The sequence below is a fragment of the Glycine soja genome, chromosome 17 (genome assembly GCF_004193775.1).
Source record: "Glycine soja cultivar W05 chromosome 17, ASM419377v2, whole genome shotgun sequence".
Classification (NCBI taxonomy): Eukaryota; Viridiplantae; Streptophyta; class Magnoliopsida; order Fabales; family Fabaceae; genus Glycine; species Glycine soja.
The window spans coordinates 1,827,967-1,851,689 of NC_041018.1; the positions used below are offsets into that span (position 1 = coordinate 1,827,967).

At 31.9% G+C, this 23,723-nt stretch overlaps 3 protein-coding genes and 1 pseudogene across 3 annotated transcripts; 1 reads left to right on the plus strand and 3 right to left on the minus strand.

The window, feature by feature from the left end:
* Positions 1-1,997: 1,997 nt before the first annotated feature.
* On the minus strand, positions 1,998-3,948 carry LOC114393220 (annotated as a pseudogene).
* A 2,031-nt stretch (positions 3,949-5,979) lies between these two features.
* On the plus strand, positions 5,980-7,680 carry LOC114393008 (protein SRG1-like). Its single transcript, XM_028354265.1, has 4 exons — positions 5,980-6,246; positions 6,394-6,635; positions 6,936-7,263; positions 7,435-7,680. The coding sequence occupies exons 1-4, from the start codon at positions 5,980-5,982 to the stop codon at positions 7,678-7,680; spliced, it is 1,083 nt and encodes a 360-aa protein (XP_028210066.1).
* A 2,419-nt stretch (positions 7,681-10,099) lies between these two features.
* LOC114393273 (cullin-1-like) lies at positions 10,100-16,908 on the minus strand. Its single transcript, XM_028354547.1, has 19 exons — positions 16,546-16,908; positions 16,325-16,424; positions 14,931-15,116; positions 14,700-14,747; positions 14,414-14,617; positions 14,248-14,325; positions 13,974-14,063; positions 13,808-13,888; positions 13,618-13,680; positions 13,279-13,314; positions 13,112-13,198; positions 12,882-13,031; positions 12,724-12,779; positions 11,925-12,045; positions 11,661-11,822; positions 11,396-11,539; positions 11,044-11,262; positions 10,763-10,930; positions 10,100-10,674 (listed from the first exon to the last, which is right to left on the minus strand). Exons 1-19 carry the CDS (start codon positions 16,683-16,685, stop codon positions 10,573-10,575), a joined length of 2,235 nt encoding a protein of 744 aa, XP_028210348.1. The 5' UTR covers positions 16,686-16,908; the 3' UTR covers positions 10,100-10,572.
* A 5,432-nt stretch (positions 16,909-22,340) lies between these two features.
* Positions 22,341-23,548, minus strand: LOC114392000 (nuclear transcription factor Y subunit B-5-like). Its single transcript, XM_028353036.1, has one exon. It carries the CDS (start codon positions 23,507-23,509, stop codon positions 23,138-23,140), a length of 372 nt encoding a protein of 123 aa, XP_028208837.1. The 5' UTR covers positions 23,510-23,548; the 3' UTR covers positions 22,341-23,137.
* Between the last annotated feature and the right edge of the window lie 175 nt (positions 23,549-23,723).

Genomic DNA, 23,723 nt, shown 5'->3' on the forward strand with positions numbered 1-23,723 from the left:
TTTTTCTAAAAAAAGAAGAAAAAACATGAAAGATAAAAGTAAAGAGAAATAGAATAGAAAAAGGTGCATTATTTGGATAGATAAGAGTTAGAATGAAAAAATGGAAGAAAAAAAACCCTTTACTTATTTGAATAAGTATAGTAGCTGGTAAACATAATATAAATTTTTTCACATTGTTATCTAATTAAAATCTACTTTAGAAATGATTTTAAAAGTAATTATTACAAAAATTAATAATCTTATTATACATTATAATTATAATAAGAGTTTAATGCCTATGTACTTACACTCATCCAATTATACTTTAAGATCTTTATTTAAAAGTCAACAAACTTATTATACATAATGAGTTGTGATTGAATGACTGTGTAAATTTTTTTACACTATTAGTGCATAACATATTTTTTCTTATAATAAACAAATTTAGTTAATCTAAAATGAATTTAAAGAATAAAGGGCAATAATAACTATTACTTGAAAAACCAAAGATTAAGATTATTATTAATTTTATATGTTTTATTTTATGATTTTATCATAGTTTTAACAGTAGATCTTCTAATAAATTATTATAAATGTACTTTATTTTCTATTGTGCACCATCTTACTATAGAGGATTCAAATATAATAAACTCAACCAACAAGTCATTAGTTTGAATCGGTTCATTTAAGTAAGGTTTTAGATTCGAACTTTATAGATGGAAAAAATGTAATTGGTAAGAGAGAAAATCCAAACATTGCAAATGGGTTGAGACATACACCGGAATTGTTTATTTTGTTTATTTTTTGCTATGATTTTTTTATTAATTATAAATTTAAGTTACTTTTTTAAGTAATCAAATTAATTGTGATATAACTTACCATTTCTAGTAGTACTCAATATCTTTTTTAGTTAAAATTAAATTAATTGGATACAAGTTACCATTTATGAAGATAATCAAATTCATTATTATAAAATTACTTCTATTAATCATAATCAAATCAATTCATGGTACTTTTTTTTATAACAATTAAAAAGAGTAATTTATGTCATCATTAATTTAAATTTAAATAAAAAAGATAATTTATGTAACGATTAACTTGATTACTTTTGAAAAAGGGAATATGTTTTGTTAATATAATTTGTATCAAAATTAATTCAAGTAAAAAAGGTAAGTTAATTCTGCAATTAATTTTTCTTAAAAAAATACATTACGAAAATACATTTACGTTATATAAAAAGGGGTGCAAAAAAATTACATAACGAAAACGTATTTTTGATGTAGTACAAGGAATATATACAAAATATTCAATGGAAACGTGTTTTTGATTTTGTAATACAGGGAGTGTGTACAAAATATTTTTGTTATAGTATAGGAAGTGTGTGCAAAATATTCAATGAAAACTTATTTCCATTATAGATGTTTTACATAGTTATACAACAAAGTTATAATTCCGTATGAAGGGTATTTGTGGAATAAAAATATTCTCAGCTCCTTGGTAGGGTTAAGAGTAATTTGCATGGGGCCAATAATAACACCCTTGGAAATTCCTTCAAATCACGATCCGTTTACTGTTCAGTGTTCAATCCAAATGCCAATTTTCTGCATGTTTCCAATTCAATTGACCGTTTTCATTTTGGTTGTAGATCTCACCAAATTTTGTTTAAAGTTTACCATTAAATTCACTCAAATTCTTTACCATTCACTACAAGCAATTGATTAATACGTTTTAAGTTTCATTAGGGATGAACAACTTTTACCACTCTATTAAGAGATATATGTATGCATTTTTCAAACCGATGCATCTGCAAAATAGTTGATGCTAGTATTAAATCTCTTTTCTGTTATTCTCCAGGTGCTGATAGTGTAATTTCCAAATGAAGAAGGAGCAAGAATCCAATGACGTTATACCGATAGAGATAAACGCGTAACTCAATGATGAACCAAAGCTCGCGAGAGCCAGTGATGTTAGGGATTATTTTATAAAGTCTAAAATTAAATTTAAGGATTATTCTGTAAATTATTATATTGCTCTTAAATGATCATATTTTCACCGTTTTATGGAGTATCCTACTGGACATTGTTTTTCTGAGAAATACTAAAATGATATGAGACAAATCTTTACCAAAAATCTCCACAAGTGCATAATCCATTTTTGAAGTGATGAAATCTGTTAACATCTCTCAACCAATTCTCTCTCTACAATATCACTAGTCAGCTTAAAGGCCCCATGACAATCCCCCCTGCACATTCTCAAGTTCTTCATTATTCTGATTGTGGCACCTTTAGGTGTGTTTATTAATCCAAACGCCAACGCAAGTTTGTCACTGTGCATACTCAATTTCTTCTTTGGCCTCCTCTTCCACATCAACAAACACCAACCCTTTAGTCCCTCCCACATATCCCCTTTCCTTCATTCTCTCTTCCATCTCCCTTGGTAAACTCAGCATCTCTCTCCCTTGAGTATATTTAGAGATGTCTCCAGCATGGAACAAATAAGTTGATTCTTTTATCTAAATCCAACTGCTGCCAGGTTCCTTGCAGACTCCAGTATGCTTCATTTCAGATCGCAGATTATGAGCATTTTCCCAGTCCCCAGCCAACGCATATGCATTGGACAATGTAACATATGCACCTGCTACTTGTTGGTTGGACTCTATTAGCCTATTACTGGCTTCAAGAGCAATGTCTACCCTACCATAAAGCCTACTAGCTGAAAGAAGGGTCCCCCACAACATGGCATATTCATCACCTTCAACTTGAAATGACTTTGCTAACTGGTATGCTTCTTCAATACGCCCCACTCGGCCTAGCATATCTGCAATGCACGTGTAATGCTATGTATCAGGAGTCACCCCATATTTTCCCATCCATGGAGTTAAGGAGCTCAAGTCCTTTATCTACAAGCCCCGAATGACTACAAACATGCCCAACAAATGTTATATCATTAGGTTTTATTCTTCTAACAACCATTTCTTGAAACAGTTGAAGAGACAATGTCCCTAGTCCATACTTTGCAGCACCCAAAATAATTGAAGTATAAGGGATCACTGAAGGATTTTGGATTCTCCTGAAGACTTTGGCAGAATAATTAACGCAACCACATTTGGCATACATGTCCACAAGTGCACTGGCAATCACATCACTTGCTTCATGCCCAAGACACCACACCAAGAGTGATTTTTCCAGAACCCAGGCTTCCCAGACTCGCACAAGCACTGATTGCGCTGCACAACATAAAATGATTCGGTTTGTCCAATCTAGAGTGAATGAATTCCTTAAACAGTTGTAGATCATGGTGCCCTTGGGCATTCTGAGAATATGTCGTGATCATGGAAGTCCAAGAAACAACATTCCTTGTACACATGGAGTCAAAAATAAGCCGAGCCTCATCAACATGGTTGCACTTCCCATACATATCAACGAGAGAAGAGTATGCAACAAGGTTGGACCCAAAACCCGAAGCCTCAACAAGAGCATGAGTTCTTCTACCAGTCTCAAGGTTGGCGAGGATAGAACATACATTAATGAGAGTGGCAAATGTGAATTCATTGGGCAGAACCAAGGTTCCTTGCATTTGATGGAACAGAAAAAGTGCCATTTTGGGCTGACTCTGGCTGACATAACCAGCCATAAGCGAAGTCTAGGACACGACATTACCGTGAGGTATTTCGTCGAACAGTTTTTGTGCAGGGTCGATTCTAAAGAGCCTGAGATAGCAGTTAGTGAGATGGTTGGTGGCAAAAGTGTCATTGGACAAAACCGGATTTGACAACGTTGGAATGGGTCGAGGTTGCAGAGGCTAAATCCTTGCAAGTTTGGAGCTTTGCAACGAAGTGAGCTTTGGCATTGGTGTGGAAATGGAAGAGCGATAGTTTGTGTTGGCGGGAGAGTGAGGAAGAGAGGGATGTTACCAAATTGGGCTTCATGTCTATTGTCTGTCCCCTCAATTCATTATCCACTAACTATGAAAATTATACGTTGAAGAAGGACGCTCTGGTCACTGCACTGTCCTTTTCATTTTATAAAGTTATTTTTATTTTTAACCTGTCATGTCTAAATTCACTAAATAAAGTAAATGATTCGTATTCTTTTAAGGTTTTTCTTATTACACACGATATTTTTTTTAATATAAGCTAAAATATGTTTTTATTATAAATATGAAAGTATTTTAATTTTTTTTTATAAAAAAATTTGTATATTTTTCTTCTTACAAAATTAAAATGTCTTTTTTTTTAATCTACCAACATTGTTAATTTATATCAGTTATATGAAAGATCGGATCCATAAGTCGATCAAGGGGTTGAAAAAAATTAATAATAAATATTAAATAAAAAATAAATTATAATAGACTAACAATTTGAATAGATCGTACTTTTTATTTAAATCATACTCACATTATTCTTCATATCATAAAATTAATTAATAATATAATATATACCAAAATTTTTAGCAATCCTTATTAATCAACAATCAACTAAAAAAATCATCTTTCTTTTTATTTTTGAGCTTATTTTTGACAATTTTTATAGCTAAAAATGATATATTAGTTGTCACATAAAAACAACTTAAATTCTAAACTAAACACCGTATACATTTTTAATGTAAGTAAAAATTATATGTTCTAATTTCTAAACGTTAACAAATTTCATTTACAAGACCATGCAACAACAAAAAATAATGAATTTTGAATAAAACAAATATAAAATAATGTCTAAACTAAAATAAAGGGATTAATTAATATGTTTATCTTCTTAAATCTATTTTTTTTATCATCTTGGTAGAAATAAATACTGAGCAGAAGAATTAGGAAAAATGTTAATCTTACCTTGTTTTTCTTTAAACAAAGATTAGAGGCAGGTAGTCACAATGTTGAATATTGGACAAATTCGGCCAAAAGTTAAGAAGAAAAGAAGAAAAATTGATAAGAGCAATATGAAACCTGAAGGAAAAAAAAGTCTCAAGCATTATAACTTACCTAAAGAAATTGCAGCAAATAATGACACAACAAAGTTAGGGACGTCAGGTGTTAGAGCACGTAAAGAAATTGGCAAAGCAAGGAGTGTGAAAAAAAAAAGAGAGAGAGAGAGAGATGTGACAATTGGAAATTTAAAGCAGGGTTGCATGAAGTAATTGCAAGTAATTGGAATAGAAAATGTGTAGTTGTGTAAATGTTTTAAGCTTATCCTTATCTTCTCAAAAAAAAATTCTAAGATTATATAATATTTTTAAAAGATAATAATATTGTCTTTAAGTAAATATAATATCAAGTATATTGTCAAGTATTTTTCTGATTCCCATACGTCCCTTTTAAGAAAGAAGTGCAATATCTTTTCTAGATATATATTATTTTAATTATAATTAATATTCATATAATATAATTATATTATATATATTTGTTAGATTTGAAAAGGAGGGGGCTAAAACCCATGCTTGACGCCATATGTTCTTCCTTATTTGTATGATTATACGTGAAAACGAAAAATATATTTTAGTCTAAAATATATTGTTTAATAAATAAAAAACTAGCTAATCGAAAGTCTTACGGTTGTAAACTAGGAGTTAAAAAATTGAAAGTTTATAAATCATGAGATGTAGTTGACTTAATTAAAAGTATATGATAAAATTAAGTGACAAGTTAATTGTTAAATATAACATGAGATATTTTTAGTCTCATTTTTAAATTAAGGTAAACTGTATTTTGTAGATATATTTCTATTTTTTTAGATAAACTGAATTTTAAAAATTACTATAATTTTAATAAATCTTAATCTGATTTTTAAATCTTGATATAATTGATAAAATAATTCTATTTGAATTCTATAATTTCAAAAACAAGTTCGAAAAGATTGGATTTTTTTCTCTCTATCATCACTGGATTATTTAAAAACAATAGAAGAGATCCTCTAATTCTAAACCGTCTTATTAGTCATACATAATAAATGTCAGTGGCAGTAAATTAAAGCGTAAAACACTCCCTGTACCTCCAAATTCTACGTGCATGGCTACTCTTCCAGTTTCCAACCCTCCCATCAACATTGATGATGTCCAAGAACTAAGAAAAATTAACCCAAATACAATTCCTGAAAGGTTTGTGCAAGATGTCACCGAAAGGCCAAACCTTAATGGCATACCTCTCTCACTCTCACCATCACCTGATGACATGCCCATCATTGATTTTTCTAAGCTTACCAAAGGAAACAAAGAAGAAACCCATGAAGAGATTTTGAAGCTTTCAACTGCTTGTGAGGAGTGGGGTTTTTTTCAGGTAAATTAATAAGACTTTTCTATGTCACTATTTGATAACTGCCTCGAGTCTTATTAAGTAATTAACCTCCATCATCCACCAAATTTGTGTTTCTTTTATTTTATTTTTTAATATATGATATGTGCTGAGTTTGTTGTTTCTTGTTAGATAATTAATCACGATATTGATCTGGATTTGCTGGAGAGCATAGAGAAGATCACCAGGGGGTTCTTCATGTTACCTTTGGAAGAAAAACAGAAATATGCATTGATTCCAGGTACTTTTCAAGGTTATGGCCAGGCTTTGGTTTTCTCGGAGGACCAGAAGTTAGATTGGTGCAACATGTTTGGTCTTGCAATTGAGACTGTAAGGTTTCCACATCTATGGCCTCAGAGGCCAGCCGGATTCAGGTAATAACCAAATTAGCAGTCGAATAAGATTATAATATATTTTCAACAACATATTTCAATGTTTAGTTTTAATCTCTACAAATTGATATTACATTTACTAAAAATGATATAGTTTTAGTCCTTCGTTAGGACTAAAAACACTGCTTTTTGGTAAATATAAGAACTAGAAATCTATTTCTTTAAGAAAAAAAAAATCTATTTGATGGAGAAATAAATATTGTATCCATTATTTAAAGTCTAATATGCTAGTTTACTACTATTTTTGTTATAAAAAAAAATTTAAAAATAGAAAAATTGCAGTGAAGCAGTGGAAGAGTATTCAAGAGAAGTGAAGAAACTATGCCAGAATATGCTGAAGTACATAGCATTAAGCCTGGGGTTGAAGGGGGATGTGTTTGAGAAGATGTTCGGTGAGACATTGCAAGGGATTAGGATGAATTACTACCCTCCTTGTTCTAGACCTGATCTTGTTTTGGGTCTGAGTCCCCATTCAGATGCAAGTGCCATCACTGTGCTGCAACAAGCAAGGGGAAGCCCAGTGGGACTAGAAATACTCAAGGACAATACATGGTTGCCTGTTCTGCCAATTCCAAATGCACTAGTCATAAACATTGGTGACACAATAGAAGTAAGATATACTTTTGCTTAATTATTTTTCTATTTTGTAATATCCTCTCACGTAACATCAATCTCATCCATTGTTAATTACTTACATTCCAGTGGTTTCTCTCTACTTTTTTTTTTCATGTTTGAAGTTTTTTCATATATCCACATTCTAATTTTGTGATTATATATGTAGGTGCTTACAAATGGAAGATACCAGAGTGTGGAGCACAGAGCTGTGGTTCATCAGGAGAAAGATCGCATGTCAATTGTGTCATTTTATGCTCCTAGTTCTGAATTAGAGCTAAGTCCAATGCCAGAATTCGTGGACGAAAACAACCCATGCAGGTTTAGAAGCTACAATCATGGAGAGTACACTGTACACGTCTCAGAAAGCAGGTTACAGGGGAAAAAGACCTTGAACAACTTTGCCAGAATCTAAACAAAACTCCGAAATTAGTTTCCTAGTTTTTGTCATTGTGAAGTAGACAAATTTAATCATAGCATATGTTGTCTTCTTTTAGTAATTTTTTCTGTTATGTTCTTTTCTGGTTTTTATATCCTCTTTCTGTGGTAACCACCAACTGATAATCAAGAATTACATTTTATAAGCTTTATTAGTTATTATTAAATTGTGAGCATTCGACCCAGAAGCTGTGTGACACAAATGATTAATAGCACAAACGATTAGTAGCTTAAGTCCTTTAATCAAATGTTAGGACTTTGATTTCTGACTATATGAATAAAATAATATATGTGGAAAGAAGAGAAGTTATCCCTTAACTACTACTTTATTTTCTCATGAAGCTTGACTACAACTACCTAGAAGAAAGAAAAATATGCCCATTCGTCTGAATTTCAATAAAGTAGAACACAAACTAAGTAACAAGAATTGTGGACAATTAATTAAACTAGAAAAATTATACAATTCATGATTTGTTTTGTGTTCCATGATTTCCACAATAAAAATATTTTTTTAATTCCTTCAACATTAGTCAGCAGAACCCAAATTTATATTGATGAGTTTGATTTTGATCGCGTCGAATTTGCATAGATACGGAAATATGATTAATTGCAGTTCTTGAAATTCCGGACCCATAAAAAAAATGTATTCTTTCTTCTCTCTCAGAATCAGATTCCAATTCGTTTGAAATGCAGTTGCCATAATTCCAATTGGAAGGAACCTCATCATGTTGACAGAACTCTTTGTTTGCGCTAAGTCTAAAATGGAACCCTCTTTTGTCCAACTCCAACAATTTCTCAAATTCGAGTTCTGCACTACCACCTCCGAACCGATCAACGCTCTTTCGTGGTGCCCTACAAGCCCGATTCAGTTCTCTCCTTCTTCTGAAACCACGGCTTCTCCAACTCTTAAATATGCCATATCCTCCAAATAGCGCCCCGGCTACTTTCATGCGACACCCAAAAGACATTGTTGCCAAAGTTCCAATTTTTACGTTCAAAAGGTGCTTCTTCCCTTGACATTGTTCGCATGGTCACCACTGCCCCTCGTTTCCTTGAAAGAAGCTTGGATATTCATATAATCCCAACATATGAATTTGTAAGAGGGTTCCTCCAATCTGACAAGCGAATGATTCATCTTCTGATTCGCAGTCCTAATTTACTTTATGAAGGTAGTGTGACACCTAACATCAAATTGTTGCTTGATAATGGAGTTACCCACTCAAACATTGCTTTGTTGCTCCAGAGACGGAACAATATAGAGTCTTCTAACTGGTTGATGAATTGAAGCAAATGGGTTTCGATCGTTCAATTTCAACTTTCAGTGTAGGGAAAACCAAATGGGTCGAGAAGATTGACACTTTTAAGAAGTGGGGATGGTTCCAAGAACAAGTTCTTCTAGCATTTAGGAGGGGCTATCTCATTGTTTGTTGTCATCCCGTGATAAAATTAATGAAGTGATGAGTTTTTGGGTAGAACAGGTAAAAAAATTTCTATTGAGTCTCCAGAAGAGGATTGCTCCAAGGGCTTCAGTTGTGCAGTTTCTTGTCTCAAAGGTCTGCTAGAAAAGGGTGCAAGCTTAACTACACAATTTGTTCTGATTGACAAGTTGTTCCTGGAAAAGTATGTAAAACGTTTTAAAGAGGATTCTTCTAATCTGTTAAATCTGTACGAGGAAAAAATGAGTCTTCAAAATGATAAGGACAACAACCCTTGTTCGTAGCTTTCATCAAGTGCGTAACTTCTTAATCAAATTTTGGGGCAAATCAACCACCTTGTTTTGTGCAAATTTTGAAATACTCGACATGTCTACCAAACTTCTCATGCTAACTTATATTCAGATTTTTTATTTATAGGACTTTTCCCTGCAGAAATTTGTTATTATGTTTCAGGAGCAACATGTTTCATATGCTGATGATTTTTCTCAGATTGCTAATTTAGTCTCAATTAGAAGTTTGTGAATTGATTTATGGAAGATTCTTCTCATCTGTTAAAAGTTGGAACTGTGAGAATTGTTTTATTTTTTTACTAGTTTTCTTTTTGTCTTTTATTTATCTTTTAAAAGACTCATTTTAGCTTTTTAACTCCTAAATTTGAGTGAATGTTGTCATTCAATGTGATATATTTTAATTTTTGAGCAATATTTTGAACTCTTTTATTGATTTAAGACATGATATTTGTTCCAATCAAGTATCACTAAACTAAAATTACCTACATGAAAACTATAAATCCAACTATTTAAACCAAAAATGAATCATAAACATGATGAAAATGACGTAAAAAGCGACGTCTACGTGCATTTGTACGAATCATGAACTACAATGACTTGAGATAGTAAAGATCTATATTCATGCAGCAATACCATAAATTAATCCTTGGGATAATCTCATCTTCGAATAGTTTTAAAATAGCATAGCCACTACCAAATATAGAGTAGAGATGTCGCCGCGAAATATATTCATAGACAAATAATGTCGATCCATAGGCCGTAGCAGTTGGGTTTAGATTTAAAAGGCATACCCATTCACCTGATGATTTCTAAGCTGATAATCAAAATACAATTTCCTTGGAGCGCTTACACAATTCTGGGGGGAGGGAGGGAAGGGAAGCAGATAACAGACGGGCATCAAATATGTTGCGAGAAGGAATTGAAGCCAAAAAGATGGTGAAAGTATCAGTGAGCTGGATTATGGAATTGATTACAATTTCCCAACATGATCACACATCTACATGGAGGCAAAATATACAAGCACTCACAGCTCCTTCAAGAAAATTTTTAGGAAAAACTCATTTCTTTTGCACAAGTTCAAGCATGATCCTTTTGTTTTGATTTTGCAGTAACCACTTCATTTGCACAATTACTTAGATCATGTCAAGCCAAGTACTTGAACATATTAGCATTATCTTTGTCTCTTTCCAAGTAGTCACGAGAAATCAAATCTTCAATCCGCTTTTTAATAGCCTTGACGTCAGGCTGCAAAATTACGTTCCATATGAAAGAAAAAAATCAAGAATTGAGAGAAAAATATAAGATTATGTTAGGAGAATGGTCAAATATGTACCTTAAACATGCGACCTAACTGCTCAACACACTCCATGACTAATTGTTGGTAGCCCAAAACTTTACGACTCTTCATAATACGCACAATTGAGGCATCAATAGCATATCTTCTGTCCTTGTCAACATCCTCAATAACCTTTTTCTTCTCATCCACAGGAGGAAGAGGAATCTGCATAAAAAATGAGTCAAGTCCCCTTAAAAGTCAGTAAATAGAATATGAGAGGGAGAAGGCCGAACAAATAGAAAGAGTAAAGATTAAAACATATTTAAATAAAATTATACCTTGATTCTCCTCATTTTGTCAGTAAATTTGGAATTAAATTCAAAATAATCAGTGGACAATATTGTTTTTGTATTTGGCTCCTTGTTGAGAATCTTGTACTTGGCACATGATAAGGAATGGAGCAGTCTAATAACATCATCGTCAGATAAGTTTAACTGAGTCATTATCTCTGAGTAACTCAGTCTATCAGACGAATTAAAAAGCAGTAATGCTGAAGCCTATTAAAAAAGAGACACTAGGTCAGTAGAAATGTGTACAAGAATCCATGGAGATCACAAATGTAAAAAATGAACAAGTGAGGGCATAACATTTACATAATTACAGATAAGTAAAGCAAGTAAGTAATATTACCTGGTAGGTTGTAACAATCAGCTCCACGGTTTTTGGGTCAAATTTCCCACTTATATTACACGTACCCAAGGAATAAATCCATGTAAGTTTTCTGTGCTTCGTTTTAGTTTGATAAAATTCTTTGAAAACTTCAACACACCTTATCTAAAAAAAAGGAATAAGAGAAAGGTATTAGTTATAACCGAAGTCTACAAAATCTAGGTTAAGTAGAATCAAACACTGGGCACCAAATGTAAGATTTTTATATCAAGAAGATCCAGATTACCATTTCTGCAGGAAGATTGAGATCAAAAGATTTGTAACTAGGCCAGAAGCCAGTAGTCAGAACTGTAACTGTCAAGTCTATGCCAGGGTCTGCATTGGGATTATTGCTTAAATACTCCTCAAAGCTAGTTTGATTCTCCTTTGCCAGTGTCAAATCTGTAACCTGGTACCAAAGCAAAAGCATTTAAATTTTCTTTTATCAACCAACCAAAAAAGTTGAATATAGCATATCAGCTTCTGTTTACGAAGATTAGAAATGGCTGACCATTCCTTCCATCTTTGAGGTAAACTGTCCACCACATTGTTGCTTCAATTTTGTCAAAATACTTCGCTCGTGATCATCATTGGCACTCTTGTCAAAGAGAAGCCTTCGAGCAAGCTTCTTCCTGAAAGCAACCAAGCAAGAAGTAAACATGTTACAATGTCATTTAGATAAACTGATAAAAGGTCTAGAGGCATAAAAGTAAATACAAAAAAAAAGAAATTTTCTTTTTGAAATAACTGCACTCCATTTTATCTCTTCATTTCCGTATTTTACCCCACCATTATCAATTTCAGTTTAGCTACCCATTCATCTCGATTTTTAAGCTTTTCCAAAAATATTTATCCCACTTTCTAGTAAACATGAATTAAAGGACCAATTCTCCCTATCGCTTAAAGTGTTAGGTAAAGACCAAATATTAGTTTTATATCTTGTAACATGCCAGCATAAGTAAGCATTTTCGGCTTGAAACATGGGCAATGCCAAGATTCAACTAGAGCAATAGGGATGACAAGGATTGACTCCTAACCATTTGATCATACAGGACTCTGATATTATACCAAGGACCAACTCTCCCAAAATAATGAAGGCCCATTATTGGTATTGTATCTCTAAAACTAAGGAAAACACATGCAACAAAGCACATTTAATTGTCAGAAACAACCAAGGATTAGTGGAAGTAATTTTTACAACACAGTGGAAGATAAAGATTGAAGCACCAGCCAAGCAATATAAATTCCTTTTTTGACAAGCATATCCAACCTAGTATTCATCATACAAATTTTCTTCCTCTTTATCTTACCTATAAAATTCAGCAAACAAGTCTTTGTCACTAATATAGGCAAGCAGCTTGACCACCTGCAGATAGACCAAAACAAATCCCAAATTCAAAAGTCAAAACTGTACACATCAATCATGTTTATAGAAGTATATGTGGAACACATCAAGAATAATGCAGACCTTTTCAAGAGTTTCTTCAATTGCTTCATCACTTAATTTTTCACTTCCTCCTTTCTTAAGAATGTTATCACAGAAGGAGGCAAGCAGTTCTGCGCTTGAACTTCCAGCAACACCTTTGTTGCAAAAGACCTCAAAAGCCTCTTTAAGAGCCTATATGATCAAAACATTCAGATTTGCATGTACACATATCAATCCATAATTGTAGAGCTACTTTCTATTCAAAACAAAACCTTGTGGAAAAGAGTATGATTCTGGAAACAATCGTTCACATATGCCAGGTACTTGTCATGCAGCTCAATCACCTTGCGAACAAAAACCTGAAGCAAAAGACCAATTTCAATTTCCACAAATAAAAGAAAAAATGCAGTTAAATTAATAAAATTATTTTTTTTATCACCTGCTCCTGCAGACCTACGATATCCTTCTTCTCTGCCTGTAGACATTTTCATTTAAAAGGACAAATTAACAAGGTCAGTAACAAAAGCAAATTGCTCTCAAAGTATGACATCGTTCACAACTTGAGCATTAAGAAAAACACAAGTAAATGAGGCATATAATACAACACTTTGTCAGGAAAGCAACTTCAAAATCATGTCAACACTTCAATACAGAGATTATGCATTGAAAACTAAGAATACCAGTGCATACTAATCTTTCCTCAATTACTGCAATCAAGAAATTAAACCTCTCAACCAGAAACAAGCAAAACTACAGAATAGCCAGTTCAAAAAAAGACCTTTTTGTTGCTAGCTGCATCTTCAGCATGCTTCACCAAAGCCATACCTTCAGTGGTAACATGCTGGGAAAAGGGAAAAGAGAAAGATAAGCAAGTGAGCAAGAAAGCAAGGAGAACAGAAGAGGCCAAAATTGGCATTGACATATATAAAAGGGAGAAAAAACATAAAGATAGGTTCAACATGACCAACCTGCTTAAATATACTGGAAACAGGATCTAAGCCTCGAGGTATTTTAGAGAATAGCCTGAACATTCTTGACAAGTCTTCAACCTAAGCATTTAAAGGAGCACATATGGTGAGATACTCTCGGTTAAAATTTTGTACGCATAACAAGTAAATAGAGTTTCATGAGTACCTTGTCATCTCTAAGTAAAGCATGACATCCAGAGTGCTCTTTCTCAAGGAGTTGGTTTGCATACACAGATAACAACTCATGTTGAACTTTCTAAACAAGAAATTTCCAGAACAACAAAAGAAAACATGAGAAAAGTTAAGAAACTATAAAATGAGTCAAAAACAAAAGAAACCATTATAATCATTAAAAAAATCTTTAAGTTGCCTAGCAATACTCCACTGTGCATGGCAGAAGACCAAATAGCTGAAATAGTATCATAAAGTCAATAACAGACCTCTAATAACTTTGGCTCGCTACTAGAGTGCAAGTAATGAGCAACCCTATCTTTCTCCCGTTTTAAGCACTCCTCAGCCTGTAATAAAAGACATGGTCAAATAGAGGCCAGAAAGTAATGTAAATGAAGAAACCAAGTTACAGTAAGCATAAATGAGAAACCACACCTTGAGCATATAATCAGGACAAGAATCTTCTAGAATCCAATTCGAAGCCTTTCGAGAATAATAAGCAGAAGTGTCTTTGAGCATGGCGGCTTCAAAATCATTCTCATAGTGATCCATTTGCCCCATTCCAATTTCAACAAATATGTCTAATACATTCTTTAACAGAGCTCGATCAATCTGCTCTCCCTCCCGTTCTTGATCAATCTTTATAAACAAAAATGGATTTGTTAATTGATCTAAATTTGTAAACATGGGAAATCTAGCATACTAAGGAAGAAAAACTTACAAGTGAAATAACTGCATCTCTAACTTTCCCATTTAGTTCCTTGTAAACCTGCAAATAATAAAACCCATAAATTTATTTTTCTAATGAAGCCACATTAAATGAAATGACAATAATTGGAAAGCCATCCAATTTGCACTAGCACTACAAAGTTTGTCTTTATTTATAACATGTACAAGACTAGTTAACTGAAAGAATTAGTGTGGCATCACAAAAGGTTCATTGTAATATTACCAAATCACGGAAGCAAGTCAACCCAACTTCATTAAGGGGCGGAAGTGACCTCCGAGCAATAAAGTACCGATCCAAATAGTGAAAGAACCGAGAAAGCCACCGAACCATAATTTTATGGTTCGCCCATCTCTTCACAAGTTCTCTCAACATAAATTCATCGTGCTTCTCTCTCAAAGAAGGCAATACCTGGACCCAAAGGGGAAAAAGAAAAAGGAAAACAAGACAGCATCTCATTAGAAGAAAAAGTCAACAAAATTAATAAAAGGTACATCCACCAAATTAATTGAAAACAAACAGAAAATATAAATATTTTATAATTAAACATGTAGATAATAACCTGGTTGGATGATAGACAAGAAATCCCATTTGCGGGAACAAAAACGAAGTTGCAGTCACTGGCTGTGTTTGGGTAACATTTTGGATTCTTAAAATCAATTTTACAGTGAATAGAATTGATTTTCAAGATTCCCCCCTTAAACAGCAATGCACCAAACATCATTTGAGGAGCCAAAAATGGGGTTTTTGTTTCTGATGCAATAGCAACCATGATTTGTGCCACTCTAGGAGCAACAGCAAGCTACGACAAGACGGGCTTCCATGATGCGGCTCAAAGCTGTAATGCCGCTATATTGGCCCTATTGTGGGCAACTGACAACTATGGGGTAAGGTGATTAAAATTTTACAAATACAAGCCCTTATCTTGATTTCTTCCCGTATTAATAAGCTAAACATGAGAAAGACAATTTGTTTTTTTCATTCCGTCCCTGTCAACTCCAATTTTATTCCCTTTCCTTTCAATCCCATATCTGTAAAACATCCTAATGAAACTTAACCGTACAAGGAATTCCTCTTAAAAATATTTTTTTAATATAAATAAAGAAGTAATATTATTTCTTTCATTTGATTCTGCTTTCAGCTATTAAAAAACTGGATGCATGATTGGTGGTGTTTCCATAACAAGTATTTGTCACTCAGACATGCTTCAGTCAGTCACTGTGTATTTCCTATACTCATTTCATAATTCTCAGTTTTAGGATAAAATGTTTCAAAACATGATTCAATGGGTAGTGTTGCATGAATTAGGTAAACTGATCAAACTACATTTTATAGTAGTTTTGAATCTTTTAGAGCTACCTTACCTCATAAGAACTATATGATTCATTTTCCTAAAAATGAAAGATGTGTCAAAGTCCCAGAAATGTGCTAAAAGAAATAAGTTGTGCTTATGCAACCTATGCCAATATCAACGCACGTTATTAGATATGATACTCCAAATTGTACTAAACTTGTAAGCAAGTAGTGTAGGGATAACCAAATAATATGTCACACATAAATAATTCCAAGTTCATTTAAAGAGATAATCTTAAGATACTCCAAATGAGAGTGTTACTAACCGTCGATACGATGTACTCTTCAAAAGACTCCTTATACTTGTCATAAAGTTGTTGGGAATAGTCATGAGGAGGCTTTTGAGTGCACATGTTGTAGATGGTCCTGCAACACGAATCAAGGAAAAAAGTGCTGGGATATAGAAATTAAAAGAAAGAAAGAAAGAGAGAAAGATCTCAAAGAAAAACAAAAAAAAAAAAAGAGCAAAGAGTATAGAGATGAATACGTGTAAAGCATCATGTAGTCCTCGGAGCTGAATTGAGGCTCGGGCAAGCCTTCTAGAATGTTCTTGAGCTTGGTGATGCCCTTCTGCATGAAATCCCATCCCTGTTCTAGGTCAATAGTCTTCCGCTCACTCATTGACATGTTGCTAACCTAAAACCCACCGAAATCTGCAGTCAAAGGCAGAATTCCAAATTGAATCAGGAGGACGGAAGCAATAATTGTCCAGAAGAAAAAGAGTAGCGATCGGGGGAAGAGAGAAGCCTAAAAATGGTTGGTGAAGGAGAAGGAGGGAAAAGAAAGGGTCCAAAAGAAGGAGCATTGATGATGGGAAAAGGAAAGTCTTCAAAAAAATCCTTCTGGACCAAAAATCGCTCTTTCGGTGTCGGCTCTATTATTTAAATCATAAATCTTTAATAATTATGTTTTTTGGTTCAAAATATATTTTGTAAAAAGACTACGATTCAAACAAAAATGTAATATACAATCATTTTTTCATATAAATATATTTTCTTGTGTAATTCTTATATTACATTGTAATATTCGCTCAAAATCCTAACAGAGCCTTCACACTCCATCCAATGCTAAAAAGATTACTTTTGATGGTTCATCTCTAAAATTTGAGTAATTGTTGTTCTTCCTGATCATTTTTTATTTTGTCTCACAATTTTCAACTACGTGATTTAATACATATGAAATTTGTTTGTTAAATTTACTTATTGAAATTTATGAAACCTAATTAATGTTCAAACAAAAAAAAATCATTAACATTATAAAAATTGTGTGTAAAATGAATCTTACAAACATCAAAAAATTTAAAAATTTAATATCAAATCATTTTTTAATTGTTCATCAAATTTATTTTTCAAATATTTTTATCACGACTTTTTTTTTATCTAAACATTAGTTGGGTTTCATATTTTAAAGTAAATGAATATAATTAGACAATGTTTGACATATTAAAAGGATTGAAAGTTGTGTCTCAAAATCAAAAACAAATTAGGAGGATAAAGTTGATTTAAAATTAAGAAATAAATGATTAAAATGATTTTAAAAAAAATAAAAGATCAAAATAAATTTTAATAAAAAGATAAATAACTAAAAATATATTTTAGTCATTGATTAAAAAAGTGATAGATGATGAATGTTATTTATATTTGCTTAATAACCTGCATGATATGCTCCTTTCAATACAAGAAGGTTAAAAATGAACATAAGCTAATATTAAACTCGATGACTCTTATTGCTGAAAGGTGTCACTTATCTTTTGTAATATCTATTTTTTTTGTTAAAATTTGTAGAAAATCATAAAAATATGTAGGTTTCATTTTGTATTTAATGAATTTCATTTATGTTTTTAATAAATTTTAATGGATAAAAAAGAATGTGTATAAAGAATTATGTTAGTGAGATTTGAGAGGGATAGATGCAAACTCTGGTGCCACATGCATTAGTGAAGGTTGTGTGGAAGAACCATTTTTTGTAGTGTATTGCTGGATGGACCTTAGGTTCTGATATATTTCCATTTGGATTCATTTGAGTATAACAGTGGAAAACATCACGACAACTACTTCTGTGCTTATAACTCACATTTCCATCAGCACTTCAAACTAGGAAGGCATCCTTCTTTGACACACCACAAGCATCTTTATATTAGTGGGTCATTATGATCCTCAATGAATCACAATGTAACAACAGAAATCGTAGGAGGGAATTGAGGAAGACGACAGAAAACTTTGATGAATCATGGTGAAAGCAACCGAGTGAGACGAATTATGATGCAAAGAAGCCAGAAGCATTTACGAGCGAGATGGAACCAAAAAAAAAAACTAGTTACATATATTTGTTTTCTTTTATTGTTTTAAATACTACAGGTGATTCCAATCTTTTCATCGTTTCTGTTTCCAATGCAAAAAATTCTAAAGAAAACTGAACATTTTTGTTGTTGTTATCAATCGGACATAGTTTTAGAAACATTTCAGGGGAAAGCATTTTTTCATTGGGGACCATATATTTGCTTTAAATAACATAACAAAAAATGTCAATGTTCGAGGAGAACTTGAGTTCTGATATCAAAAGGGAGTTTGAGAGATGGAGGGAATAGAAAAACACAAATTGAGTCAAAAGGGCGGAAAGTTCAAAACAAGAAGAATAGAAAAAAGTTTGACGATGATTAATGATCAAAATAGAATAGAGCCAAAAGTAATTATCTAAAGCTCAGAACAAATTAAACAGGTACACAACATAGCATAGAATCAAATGCAATTAAATGATATATAATCAGTTTTTTTTTTTTTTGTTTTTTCTCTTTCTTCTCTTTTTATCGAAGACGCAATAGACAAATTTAAATAATGCAGAAGCTAATTAAAATCAAATATGTTCAAATAGTAATAAAAAGGTCAAGATTAACTGTGAAAAAACTAATTTATTCTATGTAAATGTTAAACTAAGTTCTCTATGTTCGTCTGTAAAAATAAAATAAAAATCTATGCTCGTTTCAAACTGTCCCGATCACTAAGACAGGAAAAAGGCAAGCTGAATTTGCGTTTTTTTATTCAAATCATGCCTAAATATATTGATGCGAAGGAACCCAAGTAACATAGGCTGCTAGGAAAATGGGCTCTAGTAAAAAAAGAAAATCTGCTTTGGTCCATTTTTATGGATGAATTTAAATTCGGCAGCTGATATTCTTACCCTCATTTTTTTCTATTCTCACCCGCTAACTTTATTAACTTTATTGTATTTTTCAATTCCAAAACTATTTTTAGGATAGAAATGTGATTCTGCTGTTAATCAATAAAAATGAAATCACAATTATGTATCCAGATTTAGATACACAACAAAATCGTAATTTTGTTGGATATCTGAAAAATTGTCTCTAAACAGTGTTTCTCCTTACAAAACTCAATTTCTTCACTTAAAAATAACAAGAAATGATAAACGTTCTCACTTACACCATTCTTTTTAAAAAATTCCTATTTAAGGTTCTCCTCCCTTTACATTTCAACTAATGTAGTTATTCTCATATTAATGACTTATATTTATAAAAGTGGCGAATGACTTAAACTTTTTTTAGATAAGCACTAATTAATAATTTCCTATAATTTCAAGAATCACTTTACTTAAAAATTGCAATTTAACAAATCTGCATACACCTTAGCTAATAGGAGGTGTAGTTTGGTGGAGGACTTTTTTATGTTTGAACAATTGCCTGGTTTTTTAAGCTTATTGTGTTTTTTTATTCTTTAGGAGTTGTGTCTCTTCGTCTTGTTCCCGTGTAATTCTTTTTTTTTTTTTTGGACTTTTTAGTTTTGTTGAATTCCAAAAAAATAAAAATAAAAATTTCTAGTAATCCTAATATTATATTTTATATAGAAATTTATAATTGAAATTCCCAACAATAATTTATATAATCCAACTTCCAAATGTATAAATATTATTACGAAAAATGTATATAATATTATTAAACTATACGAGGACAAATTTTATTTGTAATTTATGATGCAATCTTATAAATAGCAGTCTATTTATTTGTTGTGAAAATAATTTATAAATAGAAATTGTTACGCACCTATTAATTTTCCCCAATGTCTCCTAGTTATTGCATATTAAAAATGCAAAATTGTATATTAATTCCGTTTATAATAATTTCAAAACTATTAGGGATAGACATGCATTATCATGTCAATTATAACATATGACATAATAATTATTGAGGTGGGTGAATTGTTATAAATTTTGTTATTTATATTTCATTTTTATGAATTAAAAAATATGATATAATAATTTAATTTGAAGGCAATCAATTTAATATATATTATAAAAGAATAAAGATTATGGACAGCCAAGGATACTTTACATCCTGAGAGAAAAAAAATATAGATATGATAGTGATATAATTTGATAAAAGATAAAAAAAATTAAAAAAGTGTTTAATGATATATGAATGTGCACGTATCTGGTTATAAAATTTTAGGTATCTTTTCTATCCAGAGTCAGCGTGCGTGATATGCAAAGTAATTAAGTGATTGTATATATGATCTTCCTTAATATGTTAGACTATCACTTACTACTTTTGAACTGAAGTGAATGAGATAACGAATACCAGCTTTGAATCATGAGGGATATATATGCAAAGTAATTATATATGACTTATTATTTTTGTTTAGTCGTGTGAGACTGATGAATTCTTACATTTTCACGATATACAGACCACTTTTGATACGTACTCGATATATCTATATATATAAATAGGAAGAATTTATTTATTTTATTTTTTATTTTTATTATTTATTTTCTTGACTATAATAAATAAAAAAATGAATGATAAAAGTAAATTTAAAATAAGTGGATTTCTTCTATATATTGCCGAAGAAAAAAAAAACTTTGTAAGGACGTTGAATCTGCTGCCTGTGCTCCGTGGCAACCAATTACATGGCATTGGCCACGGGAGAAAGTAAATTTGATACGTATCATATCTCACCATGTTCAATATACCTTTAGGATTTGGAAACGGTATTTATATTTGGATGTCTTAATAGAATAAACACTTTAATGATTTTTTAATGCTTCAGTACCTAGTCCATCATTTTCTTTTCCTTTGAGAAGGTCAATTACAATAGTAAATTTATGCTTTCACAAAAGAATACCACTTTTCAACATAAAAATCACTGAAAAATTAATGTGCTTATATGATTAATACATTAACTTTGTAAAATATTTTATTAAAAAACTAGAGACTGGGTATGTGATAAAATGATTAATATGATAGAAAAATATAATCAAAATATTATAAATATTTATTAAGTAATCATATAATAACTAAAAATTATTTTTGGTTAGTACATGCTTCTTGTTCTTGAAGAAAGTATTAGATAGATGTGAACCTCGTGGTTTTAACTATTCTCTGTATAATATACATAATTGATTGAGTGTTACTAATTCTTGATCTTAAATTGAATGCATATCAGGAAATCAAGATTATCGAGCATAATGATACAAGACTTTCTAATAATTTATCCAATTCTCAAACTTCTCCTTGAATTCCATCCAAATCAATAACTCAATACAACAACTTGAATAGAGGAATAGAAAATAGATCTGTGTATATATCAGGAAAAAAATAAACTGTGTGAAGGAACACTAGCTTCTTTTTAAGTAACCTCGTACGATCCATCATGTTTAGAAATATATGACCTAGTACGATGAATCTAAACAGCTTGTAAACTCCACTGTTTTTTGGCTACATTGTTTTGGGATTTTGTGTTGACATCTAATGCACACAATAGTTAATTTGGTATAATGTGGTCCATACCCTTAAAACTATGAGTTCAGAAGGTAACTTGAGGTTTAAAATACATTAATCTATATTAACATATCATTAAGTGACGTACTAGTTTATAGATTCTGAATAACAATTCTCTATTTTAAAGAGACCCTAGAAAGTGACTTTATACCAGTCTTTTTGGTGACGGCGATGGAAACTTTCAGATAAGCTGGTTAGAACAAAACAAGGATAATAAAACTATAATCTAATTAAACGAGGAAATATAATTGATTTTGGGTAAAATTAAAAAAAAAATTGATATTTAATCATGCACTTTTTTTAATTGAGTAACTGTCATAAATTAATTATCATTTTTTATGGTTTCAAACCGCTATAATTAAACTAACTAGTAACTACAGAAACTTCTTTTTTTCAAAATTTAGGAACCAATTTTTGTTTTAATTTATTAGACACCTATTTAAAATTTTCTAATAATATAGTTCAAAAAAATAACCGAGTAATTTGACCATGATTTCATAAGGGTTTCCAACATAGATGAAAAAACTCAGGTTCTAAATAAGTGATGAAGAATTCATGGAAATCGTTCTGGGAATACAACAATAGATATATTAGAAATGGTAGCAAATTCCTAGATTCTCCTCTACGAAACATCGGATTCGGATCAAATGGTATATATGTGCACGATGACAGTGATGTACTAACCTCAGGCTTTCTGTATGTCTTGTTGTGAACTTTGCTTGAAGAGGATAATAAACATCTTTTCATATTAATCTTGAATATGTATAAGGATAATCCTTACAGAATTAGAACATGCATGCTAGAATTTGTGGTCAATGATAACGAAAAAGGAGGGGCTTGGGATTGTACGGAATGTTTTGTCGTTTGATTTAGCTAGTGATATTTTATATCACATATATCATGTGTATCACTGTATGGCCAAGCAATAAAACACATGGCAGGATTCATATTGATCTCAAATACATAACAAATCAATCAATAAAAGGATGCAGATACCAGCTGCAACACACACATATAGATATACGTAACAACAGACAAGAAAAATGTTAAATGAATTAATTATCTCATCATCCTCAAAACCTTAAACTAGCCTGTCTCAGACTTATGCTTAGTTCCTCTGGTTAAATTTTAAGACGTGTTTGGATAAGCTTTTCTATGAATCCTCTTACATGAGAAGAAAATAATGAAATGAGTTTTTTTTTTTAAACTAAAATTAATTCTCCATTAACTAAATATTAATTAATTTATAGATATCATATCATCTATGAGAGAAATTATACTAAAGAGGCTCTTATCCTCTTTTGGGGGGGTTATTTGCTCTATCTAGTTCTTGTTCTCTATATCTTTGCAAATACCTTCTCAATGGCTCTGCATAGTCGTCAAAACCAAGCGACCCCAAGGCCCAGCATATGTCATCCCCGTTCACTGTCTTCCTCCTTTCCTTCCTGCACTTCTCCGACGCCTCGCTGGTTACAAAGCTTATGAACTCCGACACGCACTCTTGCATTGTTTCCTTCGATTCCTTGGAGATTTTTGCGTTCGGAGGTAGAATCTGCTTCATGATCTTCCCAACATTGGCTATTGGCAACAACCGGTCCTGTTCCCTGATGATGCCACTATTTTCAGCAATATTAGAGGAACTGCCTCCAACGTTATCCATCATCTTAATTTGGAACAAACTATCTAATCTCTTCTTTGACTGAGAGAGAAGAATATGTGAAGGTCAGAAAGAATATATATATATATATATATATAGATGAGTGCACATGCAATGATGCAAACGCACCTAGTCACATTCACACTGTGACTTGTGGCTTTTGTTAATTCAATTGTGGCATGCGAATGATGCCAAGCCGGTCGGCTACAATTGTGGGGTC

Coding starts and splice junctions, on each gene's coding strand:
- LOC114393008 (XM_028354265.1), top strand. CDS start 5,980: ATGGCTACTCTTCCAGTTTCCAACCCTCCCATCAACATTGATGATGTC. Junction 6,247..6,393: donor AGGAGTGGGGTTTTTTTCAG/GTAAATTAATAA, acceptor GTTTCTTGTTAG/ATAATTAATCACGATATTGA. Junction 7,264..7,434: donor ACATTGGTGACACAATAGAA/GTAAGATATACT, acceptor TTATATATGTAG/GTGCTTACAAATGGAAGATA.
- LOC114393273 (XM_028354547.1), bottom strand. CDS start 16,685: ATGTCAATGAGTGAGCGGAAGACTATTGACCTAGAACAGGGATGGGAT. Junction 13,032..13,111: donor ATCATACTCTTTTCCACAAG/GTTTTGTTTTGA, acceptor TTGATCATATAG/GCTCTTAAAGAGGCTTTTGA. Junction 11,823..11,924: donor CCTCAAAGATGGAAGGAATG/GTCAGCCATTTC, acceptor CTTTGGTACCAG/GTTACAGATTTGACACTGGC.
- LOC114392000 (XM_028353036.1), bottom strand. CDS start 23,509: ATGATGGATAACGTTGGAGGCAGTTCCTCTAATATTGCTGAAAATAGT.